At 40.0% G+C, this 25,210-nt stretch overlaps 1 protein-coding gene across 3 annotated transcripts in view; it reads left to right on the top strand.

The window, feature by feature from the left end:
• IDE (insulin degrading enzyme) overlaps nt 1–25,210 on the top strand; it is a 107,480-nt gene that overhangs the window by 69,237 nt on the left and 13,033 nt on the right. For 2 of the 3 annotated variants that reach the window (XM_045878423.2, XM_064595024.1), the window contains exons 12-19: nt 344–446; nt 2,837–2,959; nt 11,528–11,610; nt 15,657–15,801; nt 18,325–18,435; nt 19,507–19,627; nt 22,796–22,887; nt 24,327–24,438. In XM_045878423.2, coding sequence (XP_045734379.1) covers nt 344–446; nt 2,837–2,959; nt 11,528–11,610; nt 15,657–15,801; nt 18,325–18,435; nt 19,507–19,627; nt 22,796–22,887; nt 24,327–24,438 — 890 coding nt within the window. Of the gene's footprint in view, nt 1–343; nt 447–2,836; nt 2,960–11,527; nt 11,611–15,656; nt 15,802–16,289; nt 16,435–18,324; nt 18,436–19,506; nt 19,628–22,795; nt 22,888–24,326; nt 24,439–25,210 lie in introns of all 3 variants that reach the window. The other variant, XM_045878424.2, reaches the window with a different exon arrangement.

Raw genomic sequence — 25,210 nt, 5'->3', positions numbered from 1 at the left:
CTTTGTTTTGCTTTTTTAAAGACTATTTTACAACTGACTTTGTTCCATTTTTTTCCCTAGCTACTCTTCTTTTAAAATTTTAGTCAGTAGCATTACCCACAAGAGTCCTGCACACAGTTTTTCACATTAAAAATGAAGGGCTCCAACCAAAGGGTAACAGAGACCATGGTCAGAAACTTCTATACTTGGTTGCCTATTTTGACTAAGTGTTAGCGGATTTACTGGGTCTTAGAGGCCCACCATGTTCTTGGATATTATTTATATTTTAATGAGTAAGGTTCTATAAATTCATGTATCCAACGTGAGTTTATGGTGTCTGTCTGTTTTTTCCACTTACTTTTAGGGTTGCAATAGTTTCCAAGTCCTTTGAAGGAAAAACTGACCACACAGAAGAGTGGTATGGAACCCAGTACAAGCAAGAAGCCATACCAGATGAAGTCATTAAGGTAGGGTTTGCTCATCTGTGAACAAACTTGATGTGTGAGGGACACACAGGAGCATGAGCTCTCTACATCAACCAACTCATGGCCCAGAGTATGGAGAGTGATGGCCCATGGCTGTCTGTACTGTCCTGAGCAAAGTGAACAAGGAGATGGAGAGCTAGAACTTAGGTTTTTGCATGAAGAAATGGCACTGTGGCCATCTTCTCATGTGTCTGTTAGATCAGCAGGGCTGAAAGCAGACTCCCAGCTTCATGCAGTCAAAGATCACTGAAGTCCAAAGTACACAGAGAAGCAAAGACACCAAAACAGGCAAGAAGAGATGGAAGTAGAGAGCATGAAAGACAGATACAAGGGTCCAAAGGCCTCACGGTCGTGCTGTATATACAGGTGGGAACAGTCTCTGGGATGCACACTGTCTTCACTTTAGGAGATGCTGTATTGTATGCCTCATATTGTCTCATTGCTCCTTTTGTCTGTGTAAGGGAATTAGAATTTGTTTCAAAATAGGTGTGTTTAGATAGTATGTTACCCCATTCATCAGTAGTCCAGATTTTGTTTTTGAGTCTTATCTACTTGTCTAGTATTTTTTCTTTTTTGATTTTCATTGTCACCATATCTTTGAGATTGTGTCCTTTATTCATGGGAAGACACCAGAGAGCCTTGCTCTGACTAGAGTCTAGTTAAACTTGAGTAATGGACATTTCTTAAGTGTACCCGTGTAATACAGAAAAAAGAAGAAATAGTTTAAGAAAATCATTGCTGGTACTTCTCTGACCTATTCACAGCACAGAAGGAGATCACTGGAGCCCTTTTGTGTATGAAAATATCCATCTAGCTAAACTGTGAGGAATGCTGATCTCCCATGAATTAATCCTAAAACAAAAGAGAACTCCTATTCACCAACCTCTGATGACAACAAACCTGCCCTGAATGGGAATTTTTTTAAAATATTTTATTTATTTAATTTAGAGAGAGAGTGCGCAAGTGGAGGGAGGGTTGGGGAGGGAGAGAGGGAGAGGGAAAGAACCTGACGTGGGGCTCGATCTCACGATCCTGAGCCTAAACCAAGAGTTGGATGCTTAACTGACTGAGGCACCCAGGCACCTCCTGAATGGGATTTTTTTTTTTTTTTAAGATTTTATTTATTTATTTGACAGAGAGAGAGACCGCGAGAGAGGGAACACAAGCAGGGGGAGTGGGAGAGGGAGAAGCAGGCTTCCCGCAGAGCAGGGAGCCTGATGCGGGGCTTGATCCCAGCACCCTGGGATCATGACCTGAGCCTCAGGCAGACGCTTAATGACTGAGCCACCCAGGCGCCCCTGAATGGGATTTTTTTAAAAAAACAAATATATCTGGGGCGTGCCTGGCTGGCTCAGTTGGTAGAGCATAAGACTCCTGATCTCAGGGTTGTGAGTTCAAGCCCCATATTGGGGGTAGAGCTGACTTAATTAAAAACAAAACAACCCAAATTTATCTGGGAGTTTAGCAGTGAAATTATTTACTACGTATTTCCTAGTCCCTACTATTTAGCCATTCAGGAGACCTAAGCTGCTACTCATAAATAATACGGCCAACATCCCCACCATCCAGTGCCAAAAAGTATAAACTCAGGGACCAGAATAGAACTGCAGAAGTTGCAAGGCCGTGCTAGATCATCTGGAGACCAAATTACTGAACCTGGATTATTGGCACATGGCTGCTTTTTTTTTTTTTTTTTTTTTTAATAATGAAGTCTTATAAGAGTCCAACAATCGCTGACCTGTGATCTGTCCCACTTAGCTTTTGGAACTAGCCCATCGAGCACATCCAATCTGCAGGTTGTATCAACCCTGTTGCACAATGCAGGCTTAAGACTCCTCTTTGTTCTTGACCTTGAATTACTGGTTCACTTGGAAGTTCACATGGTCATCTGGGACAGTTGTGGACCAGGCCTTAAGGAGCAGTACTGAAGTGAAGGAAGCTCCTCTAGTCTAGCTTTCAGGCCATACATGGAAGTAATTTAGTGCAGCTGAAAGTTTAATTCTTCTGTAAACAACCAGTTGCAGGAATATATCCCTGTACAGATTATTCTTCCTTCTTTAAGGAGCTAGAGCCAATGTGATCTTCATATAGACCAAGTAGTCTTTCAGGTTTCTATAGTTGCAGATTGCCCCTTAACCTCAGCTGGTCATTTTGGAAATATGTAAAGAGGAAAGATGAATAAGTACAAAATGTTCATTAGTAACAGAGAGACCAACTCACGTTTCACAAAAAGCCATCAGTGGATCTTGGGGGAAAAGAAAAGCTGTGTGACATTTATCCCCTTAATATTTGCCTAGATATTAAGCAAAAGGACTATTTTAAACTTTTGAATCCAACTTTAATTGCTTTTGTGTTTTTCATTATTCATCCAGAAATGGCAAAATGCTGACCTGAATGGTAAATTTAAACTTCCAACGAAGAATGAATTTATTCCTACGAATTTTGAGATTTTATCATTAGAAAAAGAAGCAACACCGTACCCTTCTCTTATTAAGGTAACATATTAGAATCGGTGATTTTTAAATTTAGGGGATACACCTATTACACGGGAGGGACTGGAGAGATGATTTCTTTCATTTGGTACTGTTGGTTTTGGGGGCTCACAGCCTAAGAGTTACTAGAAAGTTGTAGAAAGAATAGCTGCAAGGAATATTAAAAGGCTAGAAAAGTTAAAGCAAACAAACTACTAAACAATTTAGAATCTAGGGTATTGTTTTCTTCGCAGAAAAAAAAAATGAAGTCTGGGGTACAACCACAGATCTGAAAGTTATTGGCCTACTTTCCATATTCACTGAAGACTAAGTAAGGAAGTTGATTTGCGCTGCATCATGAAAGTTAGAGATAAAGAGAATTTCTAAACCTTGGAAGAAAGCATATCCAAGGGAAGCTCTTGGATTTCTTGCCCTTAAAAAAAGTTCTCAATTTGTTAGAGTGGCTTTAGGAAGTTGATGAGAACAAGGAAGTTAGGAAGTTAATAAGCCGTTGAGAATGATGATTGAGAAATGGAGCTTTTTTTTTTCCCCTTTTTCAGAATGTTCTTTTCGTGTCATTATTTCACACCTCGAGTAAATTGTGTAGAAAAATGGATCAAATTATTACTGCACATCCCCTTTCCTAAATTCTCTTTCTAAACTCACCACTGTAGACCTACATCTTTCTTTTTCTTTTCTTCAAAGGACCTAACATTCAGATCAACTCAATGAGATGAATTAGTGTTTAGAAACTTGAAATTTATCTCAAGCAACTAGATTATTAACTAGACAACCATTTTTCTTTAAAAATGACATTTTAAGGGAGGAGTTAAGATGGCGGAGGAGTAAGGGGACCTAAGCTTGCCTCATTCCTCGAACACAGCTAGATAAATATCAAATCATTCTGAACACCCAAGAAATCAATCTGAGCACTGAGAGAACAAAACTGCAAGTCTACAAGTAGAATTGTGGAAGGTTGGAGCTGTGGAGAGTTGATTTGGGGGAGATAAGAACTGCTGGGGCTGCAGAAGGGAGGGAGCCCTACTTATGGAGACTACCACAAGGTATTATAAGCAGCGGAACACAAAATCTGAAGTTTTAGAAGTCTCCTACTGGCAGGGTCATGCCTGGCTTAGTGGTGCTCCTGTGGGGAGGAAGGGTGGATGCCTGGGAGTGGACAGTATAGTCTGAGGATTCCCTGGGTCGCAGGGGGAAACAGTTCCCCTGTTTGGAGTGCATTTAGGAGTGGCAGCAAGACCTCTCCACGGACAGAAGAAAGGGTGGCACCAATGTGTTGCACTGTTCCCAGGCATAGGAGCAGGGACACCAGCTGAGGGCAGGGAGTCTTAGTGCCTGCTTTTGGTTCTGCTTTGCCATAAACTCTGAACCGCTTCACAGTCCTGTGACCACTTTCCTGGGACTGGCTACAAGCAGCAAAAGTGGGGAGACATCCTCCCCCAGAGGATCAGCACGGGGTGGTGCTGCGGGAGTCCCTAAAATTTGGAGTTTAGAAACCCAGCTGCACCCTGAGATGAAACAGCTTGGACACAGGGTGAAGGCAGGGATTTGATGGAAGCTGGGGCACAAGAGGGGTGATTGTTTGCTCTTCTGTGAGAGCTTCCTGAATAGTGGTGGGCACAAGTTTTCCACTGCAGGGATGAGAGAGCAGAGCAGAGCTATATCCCCCATTCTTCCCCCTCACCCCCACCCCGTCAGCACTGACTGACCTCAGTGAGCTAAACAGTACCATCAAGTAGAGATCGGAGCCACTTACACCCCCCATCTCTACAAGGCAAATAGGCCTGAGAATCAGTGCAGCAGGCCCTTCCCCCAGGCCAGCACAAACCCCTTGCATGTACCAAGTCTACTGATCATAAAGTGCTGCAGAGCTTTAGCTCTAGGGGAAATAGGATCTAGCTTCTTTTGACAAGCAGACCCAAACACACCTAGGATCTAATTTTTTGTTGTTGTTGTTTTGTTTTGTTTTTGTTTTTTCTCGACAAAATGACAAGACGGAATTCATCCCAAAAGAAAGAACAGGAAGTAGAAGTAACAGCCAGGGATTTAACCAATACAAATATAAGTAAGATGTCTGAACTAGAATTTATTTATTTATTTATTTTTATTTATTTTTAAGATTTTATTTATTTGACAGAGAGAGACACAGCGAGAGAGGGAACACAAGCAGGGGGAGTGGGAGAGGGAGAAACAGGCTTCCCGCAGAGTGGGGAGCCCGATGCAGGGCTCAATCTCAGGACCCTGGGATCATGACCTGAGCCGAAGGCAGATGCTTAACGACTGAGCCACCCAGGCGCCCCAACTTTTATTTATTTTTAAAAGGTGTTTTTATTTGAGAAAGAGAGAGAGAGTACATTAGCGGGGGAGGGGGGCAGAGGGAGAACAAACTCCCCACTGAGCGAGGAGCTGGACGTGGGGCTCCATCCAGGGACTCCGGGATTATGACCTGAGCCGAAGGTAGACGCCCAACCAACTGAGCCACCCAGGTACCTCTACACTAGAATTTAAAACAATGATTATAAGAATACTACCTGGGTTTGAAAAAAACATAGAAGACACTAGAGAATCCCTTACTGTAGAGTTAAAATAACTGGAATCTAGTCAGACCGAAATTAAAATGCTATAACTGAGATGCAAACCCTAATGGATGCCATAACAATGAGGATGAACAAAGCAGAGAAATGAATCAGTGATATAGAAGATAGAATTATGGAAAAAAATGAAGCTGAAAAGAAGAGGGAAAGGTATTGGATCATGAAGGTAGACTTAGGGAACTCAGCAGCTTCTTAAAACATAGTAACATTCTTATCATAGGAATCCCACAAAGTGATGAGAAAGAAAAAGGAGCAGAAAGTTTACTTGAGCAAATTAACTGAAAACTTTCCTGATCTAGGGAAGGACACAGTTATTGAAATCCAAGAAGCCCAGAGAACTCCCATTAAATTCAACAAAGGCCAGGCATCACCTAGACATACATAGTCAAATTCACAAAATACACAAAGAATCCTGAAAGCAGCAAGGGAAAAAGTCCTTAACCTACAAGGGAATCAGGTTCACAGCAGATTTGTCCACAGAAACTTGGCAGGCCAGAAGAGAATGGCAGGATATATTCAATGTGCTGAATGGGAAAATTATGCAGCTGAGAATACTTTATCCAGCAAGGCTGTCATTCAGAATGGAAGAAGAGATAAAGAGTTTCCCAGAAAAACAAAAACTAAAGGAATTCGTGACCACTAAACCAGCCCTGCAAGGAGTATTAAAGGGGACCCTTGAGCGGGAAGGAGAGACCCAAAGTAACAAAGACTAGGAAGGAACAGAGACAGTCTATAGGAACAGCGACTTTACAGGTAATATAATGGCACTAAATTCATAGCTTTCAGTAATTACTGTGAATGTAAACGGACTAAATGCTCCAATCAAAAGACATAGGGTATCAGAATGGATAAAAAAAAAAAAAAGACCCATCTATATGCTGCCTACAAGAGACTCATTTTAGACCTAAAGACACCTGCAGATTGAAAGTGAGGGGATGTGAATGTATGTCAGAAGAAAGCCAGAGTATCCATACTTACGTCAGACAAACAAGGCTGTAACAATGAGATGAAAGGCATTATATCATAATTAAGAGATCTATCCATCAATAAGATCTAACAATTGTAAATATTTATGCCCCCAGCTTAGCACCCAAATATATAAATCAATTAATAACAAACATAAAGTCATTGATAATACAATGATAGGAGGGGACTTTAACATCCCACTTAAAGCAATGGGCAGATCATCTAAGCAGAAAATCAAGGAAATAATGGCTTTGAATGACACACTGGACCTGATGGACTTAACTTATATTCAGAACATTTCATCCTAAAGCAGCAGAATACACATTCTTTTCGAGTGTACGTGGAACATTCTCTAGAAAAGATCACATACTGGGTCACACGCAAATCAGCCCTCAACAAGTACAAAATGATCGAGATCATTCCATGCATATTTTCAGACCACAATGCTATGAAACTTGAAGTCAACCACAAGAAAAAAATTTGGAAAGACCACAAATACATGGAGGTTAAAGAACATCCTGCTAAAAGAATGAATGGGTTAACCAGGAAATTAAAGAAGAAATAAAAAAGTACTCGGAAGCAAATGAAAATGAAAACACAATAGTCCAAAATTTTGGGGATGCAGCAAAGGCAGTCCTAAGAGGGAAGTATATTTGCAATACAGGCCTTCCTCAAGAAGCAAGAAAAGTCTCAAATATACAAGCTAACCTTACACCTAAAGGAGCTAGAAAAGGAGCAGCAAATAAAGCCTGAAGCCAACAGAAGGAAAAATAAAGATTAGAGTGGAAATAAATGATACAGAAACAAACAAAAAAACCCAGAATGGATCAATGAAACCAAGAGCTGGTTCTTTGAAAGAATTAATAAAATTGATAAACCCTTAGCCAGACTTATCAAAAAGAGAAAGGACCTAAATAAATAAAACCATCAATGAAAGGGAAGAGATCACAACCAACACCACAGAAATACAAATAATCATAAGAGAATATTATGAAAAATAATATGCCAACAAACTGGACAATCTGGACAAAATGGATAAATTCCTAGAAACATACAAACTACCAAAACTAAAACAGGAAGAAATAGATGATCTGAACAGACCCATAACCAGCAAAGATACTAAATCAGTAATCAAAAATCTCCCAACAAACAAAAGTCCAGGGCTAGATGGCTTTCTAGGGGAGTTCTACCAGACATTTAAAGAAGAGTTAACACCTGTTCTTAAACTGTTCCAAAAAATAGAAATGGAAGGAAAACTTCCAAACTCCTTCTACGATGCTAGTATTACCTTGATCCCAAAACCAGACAAAGACCCCACTAAAAAGGAGAATTACACACCAATATCCCTGATGAACATGGATGCAAAAATTCTCAAGATACTAGCAAATTGAATCCAACAGTACATTAAAAGAATCATTCACCATGATCAAGTGGGATTTATTCCTTGGCTGCGGGGGTGGTTCAATATTCACAAATAAATCAATGTGATACATTAGCTTAATAAAAGAAAGGATAAGAACCATATGATCCTCTCAATAGATGCATAGAAAGCATTTGACAAAATACAGCATCCATTCTTGATAAAAACCCTCAACAAAGTAGGTATAGATGGAACATACCTTAACATCACAAAAGCCGTATATGAAAGACCCACAGCTGATGTCAGTGGGGATACCCATAGCTCTCCTCAGTGGGGAAAAACTGAGAGCTTTTCCTCTAAGGTCAGGAACAAGACTATTTAACATAGTACTGGAAGTCTTAGCCTCAGCAATCAAGACAACAAAAAGAAATAAAAGGCATCCAAATTGGCAGGGAAGAAGTCAAACTTGCATTATTTGCAGATGACATGATACTCTATGCAGAAAACCCAAAGACTCCACCAAAAAATTGCTAGAACTAATACATGAATTCAGCAAAGTCACAGGATATACTATCAGTGTACAGAAATCTATTGCATTTCTGTACACCAGTAATGAAGCAGCAGGAAAAGAAATCAACGAATTGATCCCATTTACAATTGCACCAAAAACTGTAAGATACCTAGGAATAAACCTAACCAAAGAGGTAAAAGTTCTGTATTCAGAAAACTATAGAACATTTATGAAAGAGATTGAAGAGGGCACAAAGAAATGGGAAAACATCCTATGCTCATGGATCGGAAGAACAGACATTGTTAAAATGTCTAGACTACCCAAAGCAATCTACACATTTCATGCAATCCCGATCAAAACATCACGAGCACTCTTCACACAGATAGAACAAGCAATCCTAAAATTTGTACGGAACCACAAAAGACCCCAAATATCCAAAGCAACCCTGAAAAAGAAAAGCAAAGCTGGAGGCATCACAATTCTGGACATCAAGCTCTATTACAAAGCTGTGATCAGCAAGACAGTGTGATACTGGCACAAAAACAGACACAGATCAATGGAATAGAATAGAAAACCCAGGAATGGACCTACAACTCTGTGGTCAACTAATCTTTAACAAAGCAGGAAAGAATATCCAGTGGAAAAAAGACAGCCTCTTCAACAAATGGTGTTGGGAAAACTGGACTGCTTTCTTATACCTTACATAAAAATAAACTCAAAATGGATGACAGACCTAAATGTGAGACAGGAAACCATCAAAATCCTAAAGGAGAACACAGGCAGCAACCTCTTTGACCTCGGCTGCAGCAACTTCTTGCTAGACATGTCTCAGGAGGCAAGGGAAACAAAAGCAAAAATGAACTATTGGGACTTCATCAGGATAAAAAGCTTCTGCACAGTGAAGGAAACGATCAACAAAACTAAAAGGCAGCCTATGGAATGGGAGAAGATATTTGCAAATGACATATCTGATGAAAGGTTAGTATCCAAAATCTAAGAACTTACCAAACTCAACACCTAAAAAACAAATAATCCAGTTAAGAAATGGGCAGAAGACAAATAGACATTTTTCCAAAGAAGACGTCCAGGTGGCTAAGAGGCACATGAAAAGATGCTTAACATCACTCATCATCAGGGAAATACGGATCAAAACCACGATGAGATAACACCTCACATCTGTTGGAATGGCTAACATTAACAACACAAGAAACAACAGGTGTTGGCGAGGATGTGGAGAAAGGGGAACTCTCTTACACTGTTAGTGGGAATGCAAACTGGTGCAGCTGCTCTGGAAAACAGTATGGAGGTTCCTCAAAAAGTTAAAAGTAGAACTACCCTATAATCCAGCAATTGCACTACTGGGTATTTACCCAAAGGTTATAAAAATACATGTTTGAAGGGATACATGCACCCCAGTGTTTATAGTAGCATTATCAACACTAGCCAAACAATGGAGAGAGCCCAAATGTTCATTAACTGATGAATGGATAAAGAATATGTGGCACATATATACAATGAAATATTACTCACCCATCAAAAAGAATGAAATCTTGTCATTTGCAACCCCGTGGATGGAGCTAGAGTGTATTACGCTAAGTGAAATAAGTTAGAGAAAGACAAATACCATATGGTTTCATTCATGTGGAATTTAAGAAACAAAACAGGTGAACATATGGGGGAGGGAGGAGATGAAAATTAAAAAGAGGGAAACAAACCATAAGAGACTTTTTTTTTTTTTAAAGATTTTATTTATTTATTTATTCATTTGAGAGAGCACACATGAGAGGAGGGAGGGTCAGAGGGAGAAGCAGACTCCCTGCTGAGCAGGGAGCCCGATGCGGGACTCGATCCAGGGACTCCAGGATCATGACCTGAGCCGAAGGCAGTCGCTTAACCAACTGAGCCACCCAGGTGCCCCCAAACTATAAGAGACTCTTAAAGATAGAGAACAAACAGGGTTGATGGAGGGAGGTGGCGGGAATGGGCTCGGTGAGTGATGGGTATTAAGGAGGACACTTGTTATGATGAGCACTGGGTGTTGTATGTAAGTGATGAATCTCTGAATTCTCCTGAAACTAATATTGCACTGTATGTTGAATATAAATTAAAAGTTTGAGAAGAAAAAAATGACATTTTAATGAATTAGAGGTTAGGTTATTCAAAGAGAAAGCTTGTTTACCTCTCCTATTTTTTGTTGTTTGTTTTAAATAGGTCTTCTCAAAGTAAACTAAGGAGAACATTTATATCTCTTGTCAGAGTTTCAAGAGTTTTTAATACAGTATGAGTGAAGTGGAGAGTTAAAGTAGTGGCTTATTTGTTCATCTCTGGCTGTGTTATCTATTACTACATAACAAATTCCTCCAAAAATTAGGAACTGAAAACATTTATCTCCATGCAGTTTCTGAGGATCAGGAATCTGGATGTAGCTTAGTTGAGTAATTCTGGCTCAGGGTCTCTTATTAGATTATAGTCAAAGGCTATAATCTCAGCAGGCTCAATTAGGGCTGAAGGATTTTCTTCTAAATTCAGTTTTGTGGTTGTTGGCAGGCCTTAGCTCTTCACCACATAGGTCTCTCAGTAGAGTTGTTTGACATGGAAGCTGGCTTCCTCCAAAGTGAGTGATTCAAGAGAGAAAGAGGGTGATCAAGATGGAATCCATAATGTCTTTTAGAATCTAATCTCAGAGGTACCATGCCATCGCTTCTGTCATAGTCTTGCTCACATAGACCAATCCTGATTCATTGTGGGAGAGACAACTATACAGGGATGGAATGCCAACAGGTAGGGATTGCTATAGCCCCCCTTGAAGGCTGGCTGCCGCACTCCGCTAAGGACTCCTGCGTCTGCCTCTCAGTGTTCAGAAAGACAGGGATAGGACACTTGGTATTGGCTTCTCCAGTCTATCTCTTCCTCTGCTGTGTCCCCCATCTCCCTCACCCAGGGGAGACAGAAGGGTGATTTCTCTCTGCTACCAGAATCAGCAGTTTTCTTTCTTCACCTTCCCACCTGGAGACCCTCTGAGTATGCCTCAAGGCCATGAAACTCTCAACATTGCCTCTCCTACTCCTCTTGAAGAGTAGTTTGATTGAGCTTTTTGCCAAATGTGCCCATATTTTATTAACCAGATTGTTTCTCCATCACAGGATACAGCTATGAGCAAACTCTGGTTCAAACAAGATGATAAGTTTTTCTTGCCAAAGGCTTGTCTCAACTTTGAATTTTTCAGGTATGTAAAATGAATCTGGCTACAAAGTTTCTTTTAAAAATCAATGATCCCATTCCTAAAAGTTGTCTTTGCTTCAGGGATGACCCATGTGTAGAAATGAAAGAAACTAGAGTTACGTAGCCTGGACCAGGGAAGGCTGCTGCTGGTAAGGGATATTGTAAAAGTCAAGGGTGTCAGTTCTTCCTTTGCACTGATGAGCACACCCTTTAACTGACGTGATTTATGTTAGCCATTAGGAGGACCCTTCCTAGCCTTCAGGACTTTGGAGTCTGGGGAGGCTGTAGACTCACCCAGAAATTTCATTCAAGAAAGATTAAATAATTGAGGGTGTTTTCTGATGTAGTTTCGGTTTTGTATTCTGAAACTCGCCCAGAGGGGGAGGTAGTAGTTACTACATGGTTTTGAGTCTTTTCCAGCCTTTAAACATCTGAAGCCCTTAGATATTGTTTTCTCTGTTCTTGGCGTGGTCACTTAAAAATGATTTAATTAAAAAAGAAGAACATGTTTAGTAACATTTATGAATACTACTGTTGGAATGATTTCTCAATATAAATCTGCAGTTCATCTCTGTTTCCTTTTATTTATTTCTGTAGTAAAGTATATCATCCAGTTCAAATTTTACTTTGTGAGTTTGTACTGCATAATTTTTATTTAAAATTCAGTGGTGTGTGTTTATGAAATAAATCTAGCATCATGTAATAACGTTCACTAATTTTTATTGATTGACTTGACATGAAACTTAAACTAAATGCATTTTAAATGTTTTGGAATAGGGAAAAAGAAACTCTAAGTAGAAAATTAGTATTTCACCAACATGTATGGATGAGCTTGTAGGGGGATGCAAACATTGTATTTTATAGCACGAGATTCGTGGACTTATCTGGAGCTATGCTGAGATTGTTTACTTTTCACACTAAACATGAACTGTCTGGCTGTGGCTTATTGTTGGTAGAAAGTATTACAAAGCTGGTTTTATTTTTTGATATTCAGAGTGTTTTTGTAACATTCCAAGCAGCTTGTCACCACTTTCCCATTTGACTTCTATGATTGTGAATTTCTCTACCTTTTGAGAGACCATTTGATATTTTTGCATTCTCTACACTATCCAGTGCAGTTCTTAGAACTAAAAACATCTACTTCCCAAAAGTCCCTCTCTCCGTGTTCTGCTATTCCTAGAGCTCACACTGTTAGGTTTCTTGTATATTCTTTAAGACATTTTGTGTGTGTATACCCTTTTAGTATCTTCAGAAATAGGATTATATTACACATACTTAGTTACAGTTTTAAAAACTCTGATCCATATTTAAGCATATAGCACCTGAATACAAAATAAAATTTTTTTTCATTAACAAATGAACCAGAATGTAAGCATTGTGGTTGAATCATGTTCTCTCTTACAGCTCACCAGCACAGTTGCTGTGCTTGCAGCATTTTAGGACACTTCTTGGAATTGCATTCTAAGCTTGAGCCATATGGCTCTGAGCTCCCAGACTTGGCTTTTTCTGGCTTTTCACTTCCACGTGAGATCGGCACACAGGTGCCTGTGGGGCCAAGCCCTTCCTAGATTCTCTTTTATTTGATAATTTTGCTTTTGTGAATTGTGCTGTGCGTTTCTGAGCTGTTGTTTGCCTAAAGAAGGAAGTGTGTCATGTATATAATACAGTACTTAAAAAATTCAGTGACCGAGCATTCATTTAGATTTTCTTTCTTTCTTTTTTTTTTAAGATTTTATTTGTTTGGGCGCCTGCGTGACTCAGTTGGTTAAGCGACTGCCTTCGGCTCAGGTCATGATCCTGGGGTCCTGGGATTGAGGCCCCCATCGGGCTCCCTGCTCCACGGGGAGCCTGCTTCTCCCTCTGACCCTCTCCCCTCTCATGCTGTTTCCCTCTCTCTCTCAAATAAATGAATAAAATCTTAAAAAAAAAAAAAGATTTTATTTGTTTATTTGACAGAGAGGGAACACAAGCAGGGGGAGTGGGAGAGGGAGAAGCAGGCTTCCCACCGAGCAGGGAGCCCAATGCGGGGCTCGATCCCAGGACCCCGGGATCACGACCTGAGCTGAAGGCAGACGCTTAACGACTGAGCCACCCAGGCGCCCCAATCCATTTAGATTTTCTGGATAGAGAATGTTTATGTAGTTAGAGAATTTTCTCTTTGATTTTAATTCTCTTAGCGGCTAAGCCTCCTCTATTTTTGTTTCATTATCAGCTTTGATAAAATTGTTGCCTTTGCTGTCAGTACAGTAGTTATATTTACTGTGCTACAGATACAGTGAAAGTTTAATTTGCTGCCAAACAAGCCAAGCAGGCACCTGGCCTTGGGTCCTTTGCACTGGCTGTTTCCTCAACCGGTCCCACCCAGATATCCCCAGAGCTTGCTCCTTTGCTTCCTTCAGGTCTAGGCCCAGATGTCACCTTATGAGAGAGGCATTGATTATCTATCTTATGTAAATTAGCAGTCTTCTCTTACTACCACCACCTTCACTCCTGTTCCTCTTACCCTGCTTAATTTTTTTCATAGCACTATCCCCACTTGATATATTAAAATTTATTCTCTCCTCTAACTAGACTATTAAACTCTGTCAGGTCAGTGACTTTGCCTGATTTTATTCCCAGTACCTAGAGAAGGGCCTAGCACTAGGCTCTTCTGAACCATACCTGCTTCCGTGTATTATAGTAGTAAGCGTGTGATACACATTTGTTGAGTGAATGACTCTTACTTGTTTGTCATAAAGGTAAGTGAGGTCATATAATCCAATGAGTAGGTCATTTGACTTGCATTTGAATCTGAATTCTGCCATTACCCGCCCAGGTTACATGCAGAAAGCTGTGTTTCTTATTCAAGAAATGATTAAGTTAGGTGATCTCTGTGGTCCTATTTAGTTTTTGTACTCTCTGATTGTTTCCTCATTTTGGTTGCTCTTTTTCACTTTGTTTTTTTTTTTTTTAAGATTTTATTGATTTATTGGTCAGAGAGAGAGAGCACAAGCAGGGGGAGCGGCAGGCAGAGGGAGAAGCAGGCTTCCCACTGAGCAGGGAGCCCGATGCGGGACTTGATCCCAGGACCCCGGGATCATGACCCGAGCCAAAGGCAGACGCTTAACTGAGCCACCCAGGCGTCCCTTAAGTATTTTTTTTTTATTTTAATATTTTTTCATAGCTCTCTCTGCAGTTATATGGTGGGAATTATCAATTATTTTACTGACAGTGCTATAGCTTTATTGGTTTGGGGGGAAACTCAGAGATGAGTTAACATTTCACAGGTCTCCGTTTTCTTGTTTAAGTTCAAAAATCACAGCACACAAACTTCTCAGTCTCATACTCAGGTCCACCCAGGGTATGGCTTGCTTAGAGGGAGGAAGACATGCTAATGTCGGATGAGCTCTGTTGGTCATGCCTCCTTTTTTTTTTTAATTTATTTTTTAATTTTAAATAATCTCTGCACCCAGTGTGGGACTAGAGCTCACGACCCCAACATCAGGAGTCTTATACTCTTCTAACTGAGCCCGCCAGGTGCCCAACCATGCCTCCTCCTTTTAACCTCAACGCAGGCATGCCTTTTAGCCTGTTCCCACTCCTTACCTGCCCTGCATTTTTTTTTTTTAAAGATTTTATTTATTTGACAAAGAGAGCACAAGTAGGCAGAGGCAGAGGGAGAAGCAGACTCCCTGCTCAGCGGGGAGCCCGACACGGGACTCGATCCCAGGACCCTGGGATCATGACCTGAGCCAAAGGCAGACGCTTAACTGACTGAGCCACCCAGGCGCCCCAGCCCTGCATTTCTAACTTGTCAGTTTGGCCACACACCATCTGGGGCAAACAGTTGTTTCTCCCTCCTCGCCACCACCAGCACACATGGCATACTTTGGGCTTCTTTTTCAGACATCTTGTGGTTTTTTGCCTCCCGAGAAGAACAGACTCAAGAATTCAAACCATATCTTCAGGAAATGATAATAACCGATGTTCACTTTCTTGATCCATCTCAAAAGGCCACATCACATTGGGAAGTAATAAATCAGCTATTTTACTGTCAACATTTTCTTCCAGCCCATTTGCTTATGTGGACCCCTTGCACTGTAACATGGCCTATTTGTACCTTGAGCTCCTCAAAGACTCACTCAACGAGTATGCATATGCAGCAGAGCTAGCAGGCTTGAGCTATGACCTCCAAAATACCATCTATGGGATGTATGTAAGTACCCACGTCTTAGAGCCTTCCACTCATCAACATTTTTTTATATTGATTTGATGGAAGTGTTTTTGATTGAGGGTATGAGTTTAATTTCTTTAAAAAAAAATATGGCTAATCATATTTTCTCATTTAATTTTTCAGTTAGCTCTTATTCTAAGTATTCAGTGATTACATTCACATTATGCAAATTTTCCTTGATTTCTGTTTTTATTTTTTTTTAAACATCTTTCATCAGATTGTCATATTTTCCTCCTCAAACAAAATGGGACCCTGATTGAGGTTTAAATCTCACCCATTCTCTATGTGAAATCTTGGTCTTTGACAACAGAATGATGTCTTCCTGGCATTGTAAAACAAGGTTGGCTGATTCTGTTTCCCTAGACATTCAGATCATGAGGCTGCATATCCATACTCTTCGGTCATGTTTCTTCATTACCATGCCACTGCTTGAGGTATCAAAGCATTTCTTTTGTTTTTCTTTTTGTTAGTCGCTACATTTATGCTGATCCTCTCCATTGCAACATGACATACCTGTTTATCAGGTTATTGAAGGATGATTTAAAAGAGTATACATATGCAGCACGCCTCTCAGGTTTGAGCTATGGCATTGCATCAGGAATGAATGCAATACTTGTAAGTAAAATGAAAACCAAAGAAAAGGTGCCACACCGTTTAAGCATTATGTTGAGCTTGGGAAAACTATTAACTTCTGCATTTTTTAAACAAGAAGGTTGATGGTTTTTTCCTTGCACCTTTTTGATGATTGAAGAACTCAAATTAGTAGTAGTTCCACTAATGAATGATTCAGTAGAGTTTCGTGCAATTTGTGAACATGTATGTGTGCTACATTTATTTGCATGTTCCTCTGCTTGAAATGTGAAACACACTAATTCTGAAAGCATGTTCTTTCCATGTGCTTGACTGTATTAACATCTGTAAGTGAAAAATAACTGTAGTTATTGTTGTGGTGCTTGAATTTCACTCCTCTGTAAGCTTCCTTTATTTTTGCTGACAGCAGTAGAATCCTGTGTTCAAATACATTTGATGTTTTCATTTAATTTATTTTGTAGCATGCACCATTAACTACTTTTAAGTGTGTTTTAAAATAAGCATTATTAAAAACATCCAAAGAAATAACTAGATTTTTTTCTCCTAAAACTATTTCTGTTGTGTTTCCAAGCTTTTATCTCATTTCCAAATTAACATCCCTTCTATGGCACACATTCATCTTCACTTTTCTTGAAAAAATATTGTACATTTTAGTAACAACTAAAATGAGAGCATGTGCTGTGTACTCTGTACTCCTGTTTATGAATTCTTATGCAAAAGGTTTTAGGGTTTTAAAATTTTATTTTGCAGTGCCTTTTTTTTTTTCCCCACAAGTAAAATTTCCAGTAGTTTTCATTTAATGTACATAACCATTTTCAGCATCTAGGGAAATTTGAAGCTCAGAGATCAAAATAAACTCCAAATAGAAAAGTAATAATCTGTTATTTATTTTTTGCTATTGAGTTTTAGTAGCATATTACCATTAAAATAGGTAGTTTTTAATTTATGACAGAATGAGCTTTCTGCTAGTTGTTAATCTAGTTCCCATGGTACATGATGTGCTGTCCATGGCCAGTAATGACCTTCACTCCTGAGGTTCTTACCTATCATTTTGTATAAGGTAGAGGCTTTCTTGGGTATTCTAGTTGCGGTGTGTCCTCTATTGCTGTGGGTGCCATTGTGTGGAAATATAATAATAGGCATTCCCAGCTTTCCCCAGTGTTCAGTTTTGGAGACTATTAAATTGTCCCAAGACAAAAATCCTGATAGTACAGACAGTGTGTCCTCACAGTACATCTGTTTTGCCGTTGGCTTTTGATGCATCAGGAGAACTCATTAAACAAGCAATGGTGAGATGTGTAGATCCTTTTTGGGCAACATTGAATGACAAAAATGGCAAAATGCCACAAAAATAGACACACCCACACACGAAATTGGAGCTGCCTGACATCGCCAAAGAGGAATTTAAAAAAATATTTAAATAGAAACAATTTTGAGACCTACCTAACAGTTGGCTAGATGATACTACTGGTAATTTTTACCTTCTTACCACATCTATAAAAACCTTAAGCCTGCCATTCCTTAGAAGTTATTTTTGAAGATAAAACTTAAAACACAGTCTGTAGTTAATTTTGATTTAATGAGAGCTTGAATTTTGATGATGTGGTGTGTTCTGTAATCTGGCATCAGGTGAGTTTTCCTGTTGTTGACTTTGTTTAGGAATAGCAAAATAGGCTTTTGGGTTATTAGTAAATAAAGATGGTTAATATTCTCTTCCTAAGCTAAATTATATTTATGAGAAGATAAATCAGTTGAATTTCTTCTTCACTTTTATTTTAATATACCTGGCTTTGGGATTTTCTCGGTGTTTAAAAATCAAGCTTAAGGTGTTTAAAAATCAAGCTTAAGGTGTTTATTTGGAGGTTTTTTTCGTGATATTTTTGGACTTCTAATACCCTGAACTTTTTTTTGTAGCTCTCGGTGAAAGGTTACAATGACAAGCAGCCGATTTTGCTAAAGAAGATTATTGAGAAAATGGCTACCTTTGAGATTGATGAAAAAAGATTTGAAATTATCAAAGAGGCAGTAAGTTTTCTGAACTCATTTTTGTAATCTTGTTGTTGTTCATAAACATAAGGTGGTAATTTTGCCTTATTGTGAACATTTTTTTTTTTTTAAGATTTTATTTATTTATTTGACAGAGAGAGAGATCAGGAACACAAGCAGGGGGAATGGGAGAGGGAGAAGCAGGCTTTCCGCAGAGCAGGGAGCCCGATGCGGGGCTCGATCCCAGGACCCTGCGATCACGACCTGAGCCGAAGGCAGACGCTTAACAACTGAGCCACCCAGGCGCCCTATTGTGAACATTCTTGAGAAAAGGAGAAGCACTACTACTCCTATGGCAGTCCTCTCACCCTGTCTTTGCTAAGTCCTATGCTCTCCTCAGAAAGTGACCCTGGGTGACTTGGGGACACCTGACCCTCAAGAGCTGGGCAGGTTGCAGCACTGACTTTCAGAGAGAAGCCTGAGGTAGACCTAGTAGCTGTGAGGGACCCCTTGAAAGTTTCATCCACCCTCCACTTCAGAAGGACACATGATTCTGTGACTGAGGTCTGCCTGCCATGAGAACCTTGTCACAATAGGGCAGGCCCTGAAAACTGGGGATGACTTTCTGAGGAGTGAAAGACGTCTCATGGTGAGGACACTTAGAATACATGTCAGACGCTGGGGATAAAGCAGCAGCCCAGACAAAGAAAAAGCACGCCCTTTAAGAATCAGAGAATATTAGAGTAAGCCCCATTCTAAATTACCTCACTTCAAAAAGGAGAAAGAAACAGATATTCCTGCATCCCAGTAACACAGGATTTATGCAGAATGAAGTTTGATTATAGTTGATCTTTTTTTTTTTTTAAATGTTTTATTTATTTATTCATGGGAGTCAGAGAGAGAGAGAGAGAGGCAGAGGCAGAGGGAGAAGCAGGCCCCCCACCTAGCAAGGAGCCCGATGCAGGACTCGATCCCAGGACCCTAGGATCATGACCTGAGCCGAAGGCAGACGCTTAACCATCTGAGCCACCTAGGCGCCCCATAGTTGAAATTTTTTAAGTGATTTTAAAGGACTTATAAAATTAATGAACCTGTTTCTCCCTTTACTAGTATATGCGATCTCTTAACAATTTCCGAGCTGAGCAGCCTCACCAGCACGCCATGTACTACCTCCGCCTGCTGATGACTGAAGTGGCCTGGACTAAAGATGAATTAAAAGAAGCCCTGGATGGTAAGGCTCGTTTTCTACTTATAACACTCTTCATTTTTTTCTAAAATCATTATGATTTATCCTGGTATCTAGTGTTTATGCTTTCTAGTAACTTGTAGTTTTATTAAAGCCAGCTGTGCATTGGGGCACCTGGGTGGTTCAGTCGTTAGGCGTCTGCCTTCGGCTCAGGTCATGATCCCAGGGTCCTGGGATCGAGTCCCACGTCGGGCTCCCTGCTCGGCGGGAGGCCTGCTTGTCCCTCTTCCACTCCCCCTGCTTGTGTTCCCTCTCTCGCTGTCTCTCTCTGTCAAATAAATAAATAAAATCTTAAAAAAAAAAACAACAAAACAGCTGTGCATACTTTTTTTTTTTTTTTTCCCAAATATAAAAACAGTGGTGGCCTTCGAAGTTGCTTTGGTATTCAGGCAGTGTAGCCACATTTGCTGCTTTCAACCTGGACCCATAGCAGGTAGTTATTGCTGTTCATAGATTTCTGTGGCTGACTAAAGGTTTTGACCAAAACACTTACCTTGTTAATATTGAAGTTTTCAGAAGAGGATAAAAGGGCTGAGCTTGAAAGTCTTATCATATAGGAAGCATGCTCAGGCATCTTTGGATTTGTTCAGTTAAAAACTGGAAAATGTGTAAAGCTTAAAGAGTCATTCTTTGTCGCTTTTTTTCTAATCAGAAGTTTTGCTTGAAAGTCCTAAATTCCTTGAGGGCAGTGATTATGCCTTCTTTTTATTCTCTTTTATTTGTTATCCAGTATAAAGTATGTCCTCAGTATGCATCTAATGAATGCCTACTGAATGGAATGAAATTACTTCAGGATTGTTTTATTAGAAAGAATGTAGATTGATAGTACCCTTTATTGTTTTATCTGTCTCCCTTCTCAGCATTACTTTACCAACTAATCTTTTCCCCCACATGCTCAGCAGTAAAAGAATAGTGTTGAATTTTTAATGACATTTTATGACAAGTCCTTATGCTTACTATGTAAGTATAATACTTTTGATGTCTTCAGTGACAAATCGAGCAGAGTATTGACATTTTATTGGTTGCCTCAGACATTGGGTAGGCATATAGATTATAAAATTCATTAGCTAGAACTAATGCATTTTTCTTTTAAAGATTTTATTTATTTATTTGACAGAGACACAGCAAGAGGGGGAACAAAAGCAGGGGGAGTGGGAAAGGGAGAAGCAGGCTTCCCGCTGAGCAGGGAGCCCGATGCGGGGCTCAGTCCCAGGACCTGGGATCATGACCTGAACCGAAGGCAGACGCTTAACAACTGAGCCACCCAAGCGCCCCAGAACTAATGCATTTTTAATCCAGACAGTTAATAGACTTTGCAAAATGTTTGAGTCACGTCTAGTTAACAGCAAGAATTTTACCTTTTTTTTTAAATCACATAATTGGTTTAAAAACTATTTTAAAACTTGAACCTGTACTCAGCATAATCAAAAAGCAAAAGGTTTTCATTTTTCCCCCCTTTGTTAGATTCTGGGTCAGATGGTATATAAATTTTAAGCAAAATAAGCTCTATAAAGTATATCATAGGCATATGAAATCTAAAATGTGTTTTTTATAGAGAAAGTGCTTTTTTGGTTGACATTCTCTGCTCAAATAAATAATCCTTCTACTGCGGTGTATGTATATACACATAGAATAATCCAGTAATGTCGACGTGGCTTAATGTGGCAACACTTCAATGTGAGAGGCTGGCTCCCTCGTGGCTGCCAGTCAGTCGGCTGTCCAGGTGCCAGGGTAGTAGGAACCTCAGAGTCCAGTTTGGTTCAACAGCATTTACTGACCGCCTGCTGTGCACCAGGCCCTAGACTTCAGTTGCTTGGGATAAACAGTGATCCATTATAGATGGGGTTTCTTGGATCAAGGAGTTCCAGTCTGGTGGCCACACCTGAATGTAAACAGATCATTTCAGTACAGGCGAAGAGAGTAGGTGTTGTGGTAGAGATCTGCAGAGAGAGCTCACGGGGTCTGGAGAGCAAGCATGCACTTCAAGATTAGTCAGACCAGGGGTCAAGTGCCAGCTCTGCAACTTAACTTACTAGCTTGATGCCTTTGGAAAGAAACTTAAATCTCCTTCACTTTGGTTCTCTCACCTTTAAAATTGTGATAGTAGTGCATACTTTGAGGTTTATAAGATAACACATATAAAGTGACAGACCCAGAGTAAGTAAGTAAGGTTAATTCCCTTCCCATGTCTCTCTTTGAATTTTAGTTACTGTTTTTAGCATCCATGGCAGCAGTTACTAGTATGATGTCCTAATGGAGAAGGAACAACTCTTTCTTATTGAAGAGCCAAATCAATTCATGGAAAAGGAATGAGGGGAACAGAAAAATCACTATTATGGTGCCATAATACTAATTGATACAGTGCACCATTGGATGCTAAAATTAATGAGTAAGGGAAAACAGGATATTTGTATAGTCTCAAAATATATTTTCCCCCAAATAAATATTTATTAATCACAATCGGAAAAGTCAGCATTGATGGGCAGATAGCTTTACCTAATTGCTTGTAGAACATACATGAGTTACTCTGTTATAACTGAAAGATAAAAACAGTGCACTTACAGTAAAGACCTCTGGCAGACAGCACCGTAACCAAGTGGTCAGTGTTAACATCACCAGGACGACAGCATATCAACATCATGTTCCCCTGATGTGATGCATTGATAAGGGCACGTTACCTCTGTGGTGTTCTTCCTAGTAGTTGAGTAGTTAAGCTCAGTTTAGTCATGGGAAAACACTGGACAGACTCACAGGGCATTCCATAAAGTAACTGAACAGTACTCTTCAAAAATTTTAGGGTCATAAAAGACCAGGAAAGATGGAAACTGTCATGGATTAGAGGAAACCTACAGCACTAAGGACACATAACTAAATGCAAGGTGGAATCATGGGTTAAATCGTGGAACAGAAAAGGAATATTAGGAAAAACTAAAATCAAATAAAAACTGTGTTAGTGACTAGTATTGTAGCAGTGTTAATTTCTTAGTTTTGACCGTTGTGCTATGGAAAGATACTAATCTTTGGGGAAACTGGGTAAAGGGTATATGGAACTCTGTACTGTTTTTGTAATTCTTCTCTAAATCTTCAATTCGCTCAGGGTGGTTTCCTTTGAAAACTCATAGGTAGAGCTCACTATTTTTTACACCTTCATAGATGTCACCCTTCCTCGCCTTAAGGCCTTCATACCTCAGCTCCTGTCACGGCTGCACATCGAAGCCCTTCTCCATGGAAACATAACAAAGCAGGTGCGTGGTTGGGGTTTTAGCAGACTTTTATGGATCAGTGTAAGAGATTTTCTTTACCCTGGCCTAAGACTATGCACCATCACAGTGTGATTATAAGCACATTAGTGTTGACTTCTCTGCTCTATGGAGGAAGATAGGACAGCATATGAGGGAGTAGAATGATGGTGGCTAACTGTGGACCTACTTTCATGGCTGCCTCCTCTGCTCTTGCCTGCCTTGTGCAATCACAGGAGGAAATGGAAATAATTATCCCTTCTCTGTGTAGGACAGCAGGACTGTGTAGTGGATAAGAGCACATGGTGTGGAATCAGCCTGCATTTAAATCCTGACTCTGCCACATACTAGATACTTATTCTTCCGAAATGTGTTAACCTCTCAGTACTCAGTTTTTTTCATCTGTAAATTAGAGTTTAAAGATTAAATTAAATGATACATGCCAAATGTTTAGCATATGGAAGGCTTTCTGGAATTCCCATTCTGGAATTCTGGCAGCCTCTCTCAAGCCCCCACATTCTCGGGATGCCTGGGTGGCTCAGTCAGTTAAGTGTATGCCTTCGGTTCAGGTCATGATCCCAGGGTCCTGGGATCGAGTCCCGCATCAGGCTCCTTGCTCAGCGGGGAGCCTGCTTGTCCCTCTGCCTGCCACTCTCCCTGCTTGTGCTCGCTCTCTCTCTTTCTCTGATAAATAAATAAAATCTTAAAAAAAAAAAAAAGACCCCACACTTTCCCTACTACTCTGCTATCCTGCCTCCAAAACAGTATGCCCAGGGTCAGATGCTAATAAGTGGCAGAGACAGGATTTTTTTACTAAGGTCAGATTTATTTATTAAAGATTTTATTTATTAATTTGAGAGATAGAGAGTGCACGTGAGTGGAGGTGGGGGGCGCAGGGAGAGAGAATCTCAAGCAGACTCCCCGCTGAGCACAGAGCCAAATGCGGGGCTCGATCTCACAACCCTGAGATCATAACTTGAGCTGAAACCAAGAGTCGGACACTCAACCGACTGAGCCATCTAGGCACCCCAGTTTTATGTTTTTTAAAAGCCTTATGCTCACTCACTTCCTTTGCTTTGCTATAACCCCAAGTGTCTATTGTCAGGGCCATTCACTTGGGACCAACTTTCCATCACCAGTACCCCTCCAGCTTTGGCGGTACCTTTTCCCGCAGCATTGAGATCATTGTCGATGCTGGTCTGGGTCTCTGTTTTTCTTCACCTCTACCATATTGACTGTATTGCCAGTTGACAAATTCAATGTTTATCCATTTGAATAGGATCAAATATCTTTAAGGCTTAAAAATCCACTTTTATGATAAACTAGTGTATTTCACAAGCATGTTGTTTTCATATTGCATGGGCCACCACCCAGTATACGATTTTTATTTTTACAGACAAGATAACATTTGTAGTTTTGTAATGTGCTATGCCCTTTTCCCACAGGCTGCACTAGGAATTATGCAGATGGTTGAAGACACCCTCATTGAACATGCTCATACAAAACCTCTCCTTCCAAGTCAGCTGGTTCGGTATAGAGAAGTTCAGCTCCCTGACAGTAAGTTGGAATGTCCTATTAACTTTGGTAACGGACTACTTTGACATAATGTTGTGGGTGATTACAGGTGGGTTGAAGTCACTTGGATGATAATGTATGGTTTTATGGTAAAGATCTACTGGGATCCTCTATGATTTATAGAAGTATGGTTAAAGAGAAGTAATTCTGCCAGAAAATTCTCTGTAGGAAGGCCAAAGAGATGAAATTGGAGGTAGGCAATTATTTTGAAGAGAATGACATTGGGATTGACTGGTAGTTGAATATAGAAGAGTTAGGAAGTAAAAAAGGTACAAAGCTAAAGAAATGTTGACTGTGAAGCATGAAATAAAGTCTATTTACGAAAAATGGACACTAGAATCATCATACTGAATTGGAAGCCCATAGGAGTCTTTGGCAGAAATAGTTTTAGGAAACTCACAGGTGCAGACAGCACCATGTATTCATTACATGCATATTTCATAAGGAATTAGCATAAAAGAATGGGTAATAATTAATGTACTGGAGTTTGCAGTGTTGGATTACTTTTGTATTAACAATGGTTTCATTTCATAGAAAAACTCATTAAGCATTATTTTCAGTTATTGTTCAAAATTATATAATAGGTAGTAAATTAGACTGAGGATGAGAAGCATTGTTTTTTTTTGTTCTCTTTGTTGTTGTTTTTAGCTAAATGTGATTGTTGGCTGTTCTCCATGCATGTGTGGTGTGTGCTCTGAGCCGGCCCCCTCTACACACACACACACACACACACACACACACACTTTACACTCAC

This window comes from Mirounga angustirostris, unplaced genomic scaffold (assembly GCF_029215605.1).
Source record: "Mirounga angustirostris isolate CCGP_5_RB_7025 unplaced genomic scaffold, mMirAng1.0.hap1 SCAF_6, whole genome shotgun sequence".
In the NCBI taxonomy this organism is placed as follows: domain Eukaryota; kingdom Metazoa; phylum Chordata; class Mammalia; order Carnivora; family Phocidae; genus Mirounga; species Mirounga angustirostris.
Note: the sequence above shows the minus strand (reverse complement) of the source record. Positions and strands in the feature narration are given on the sequence as shown.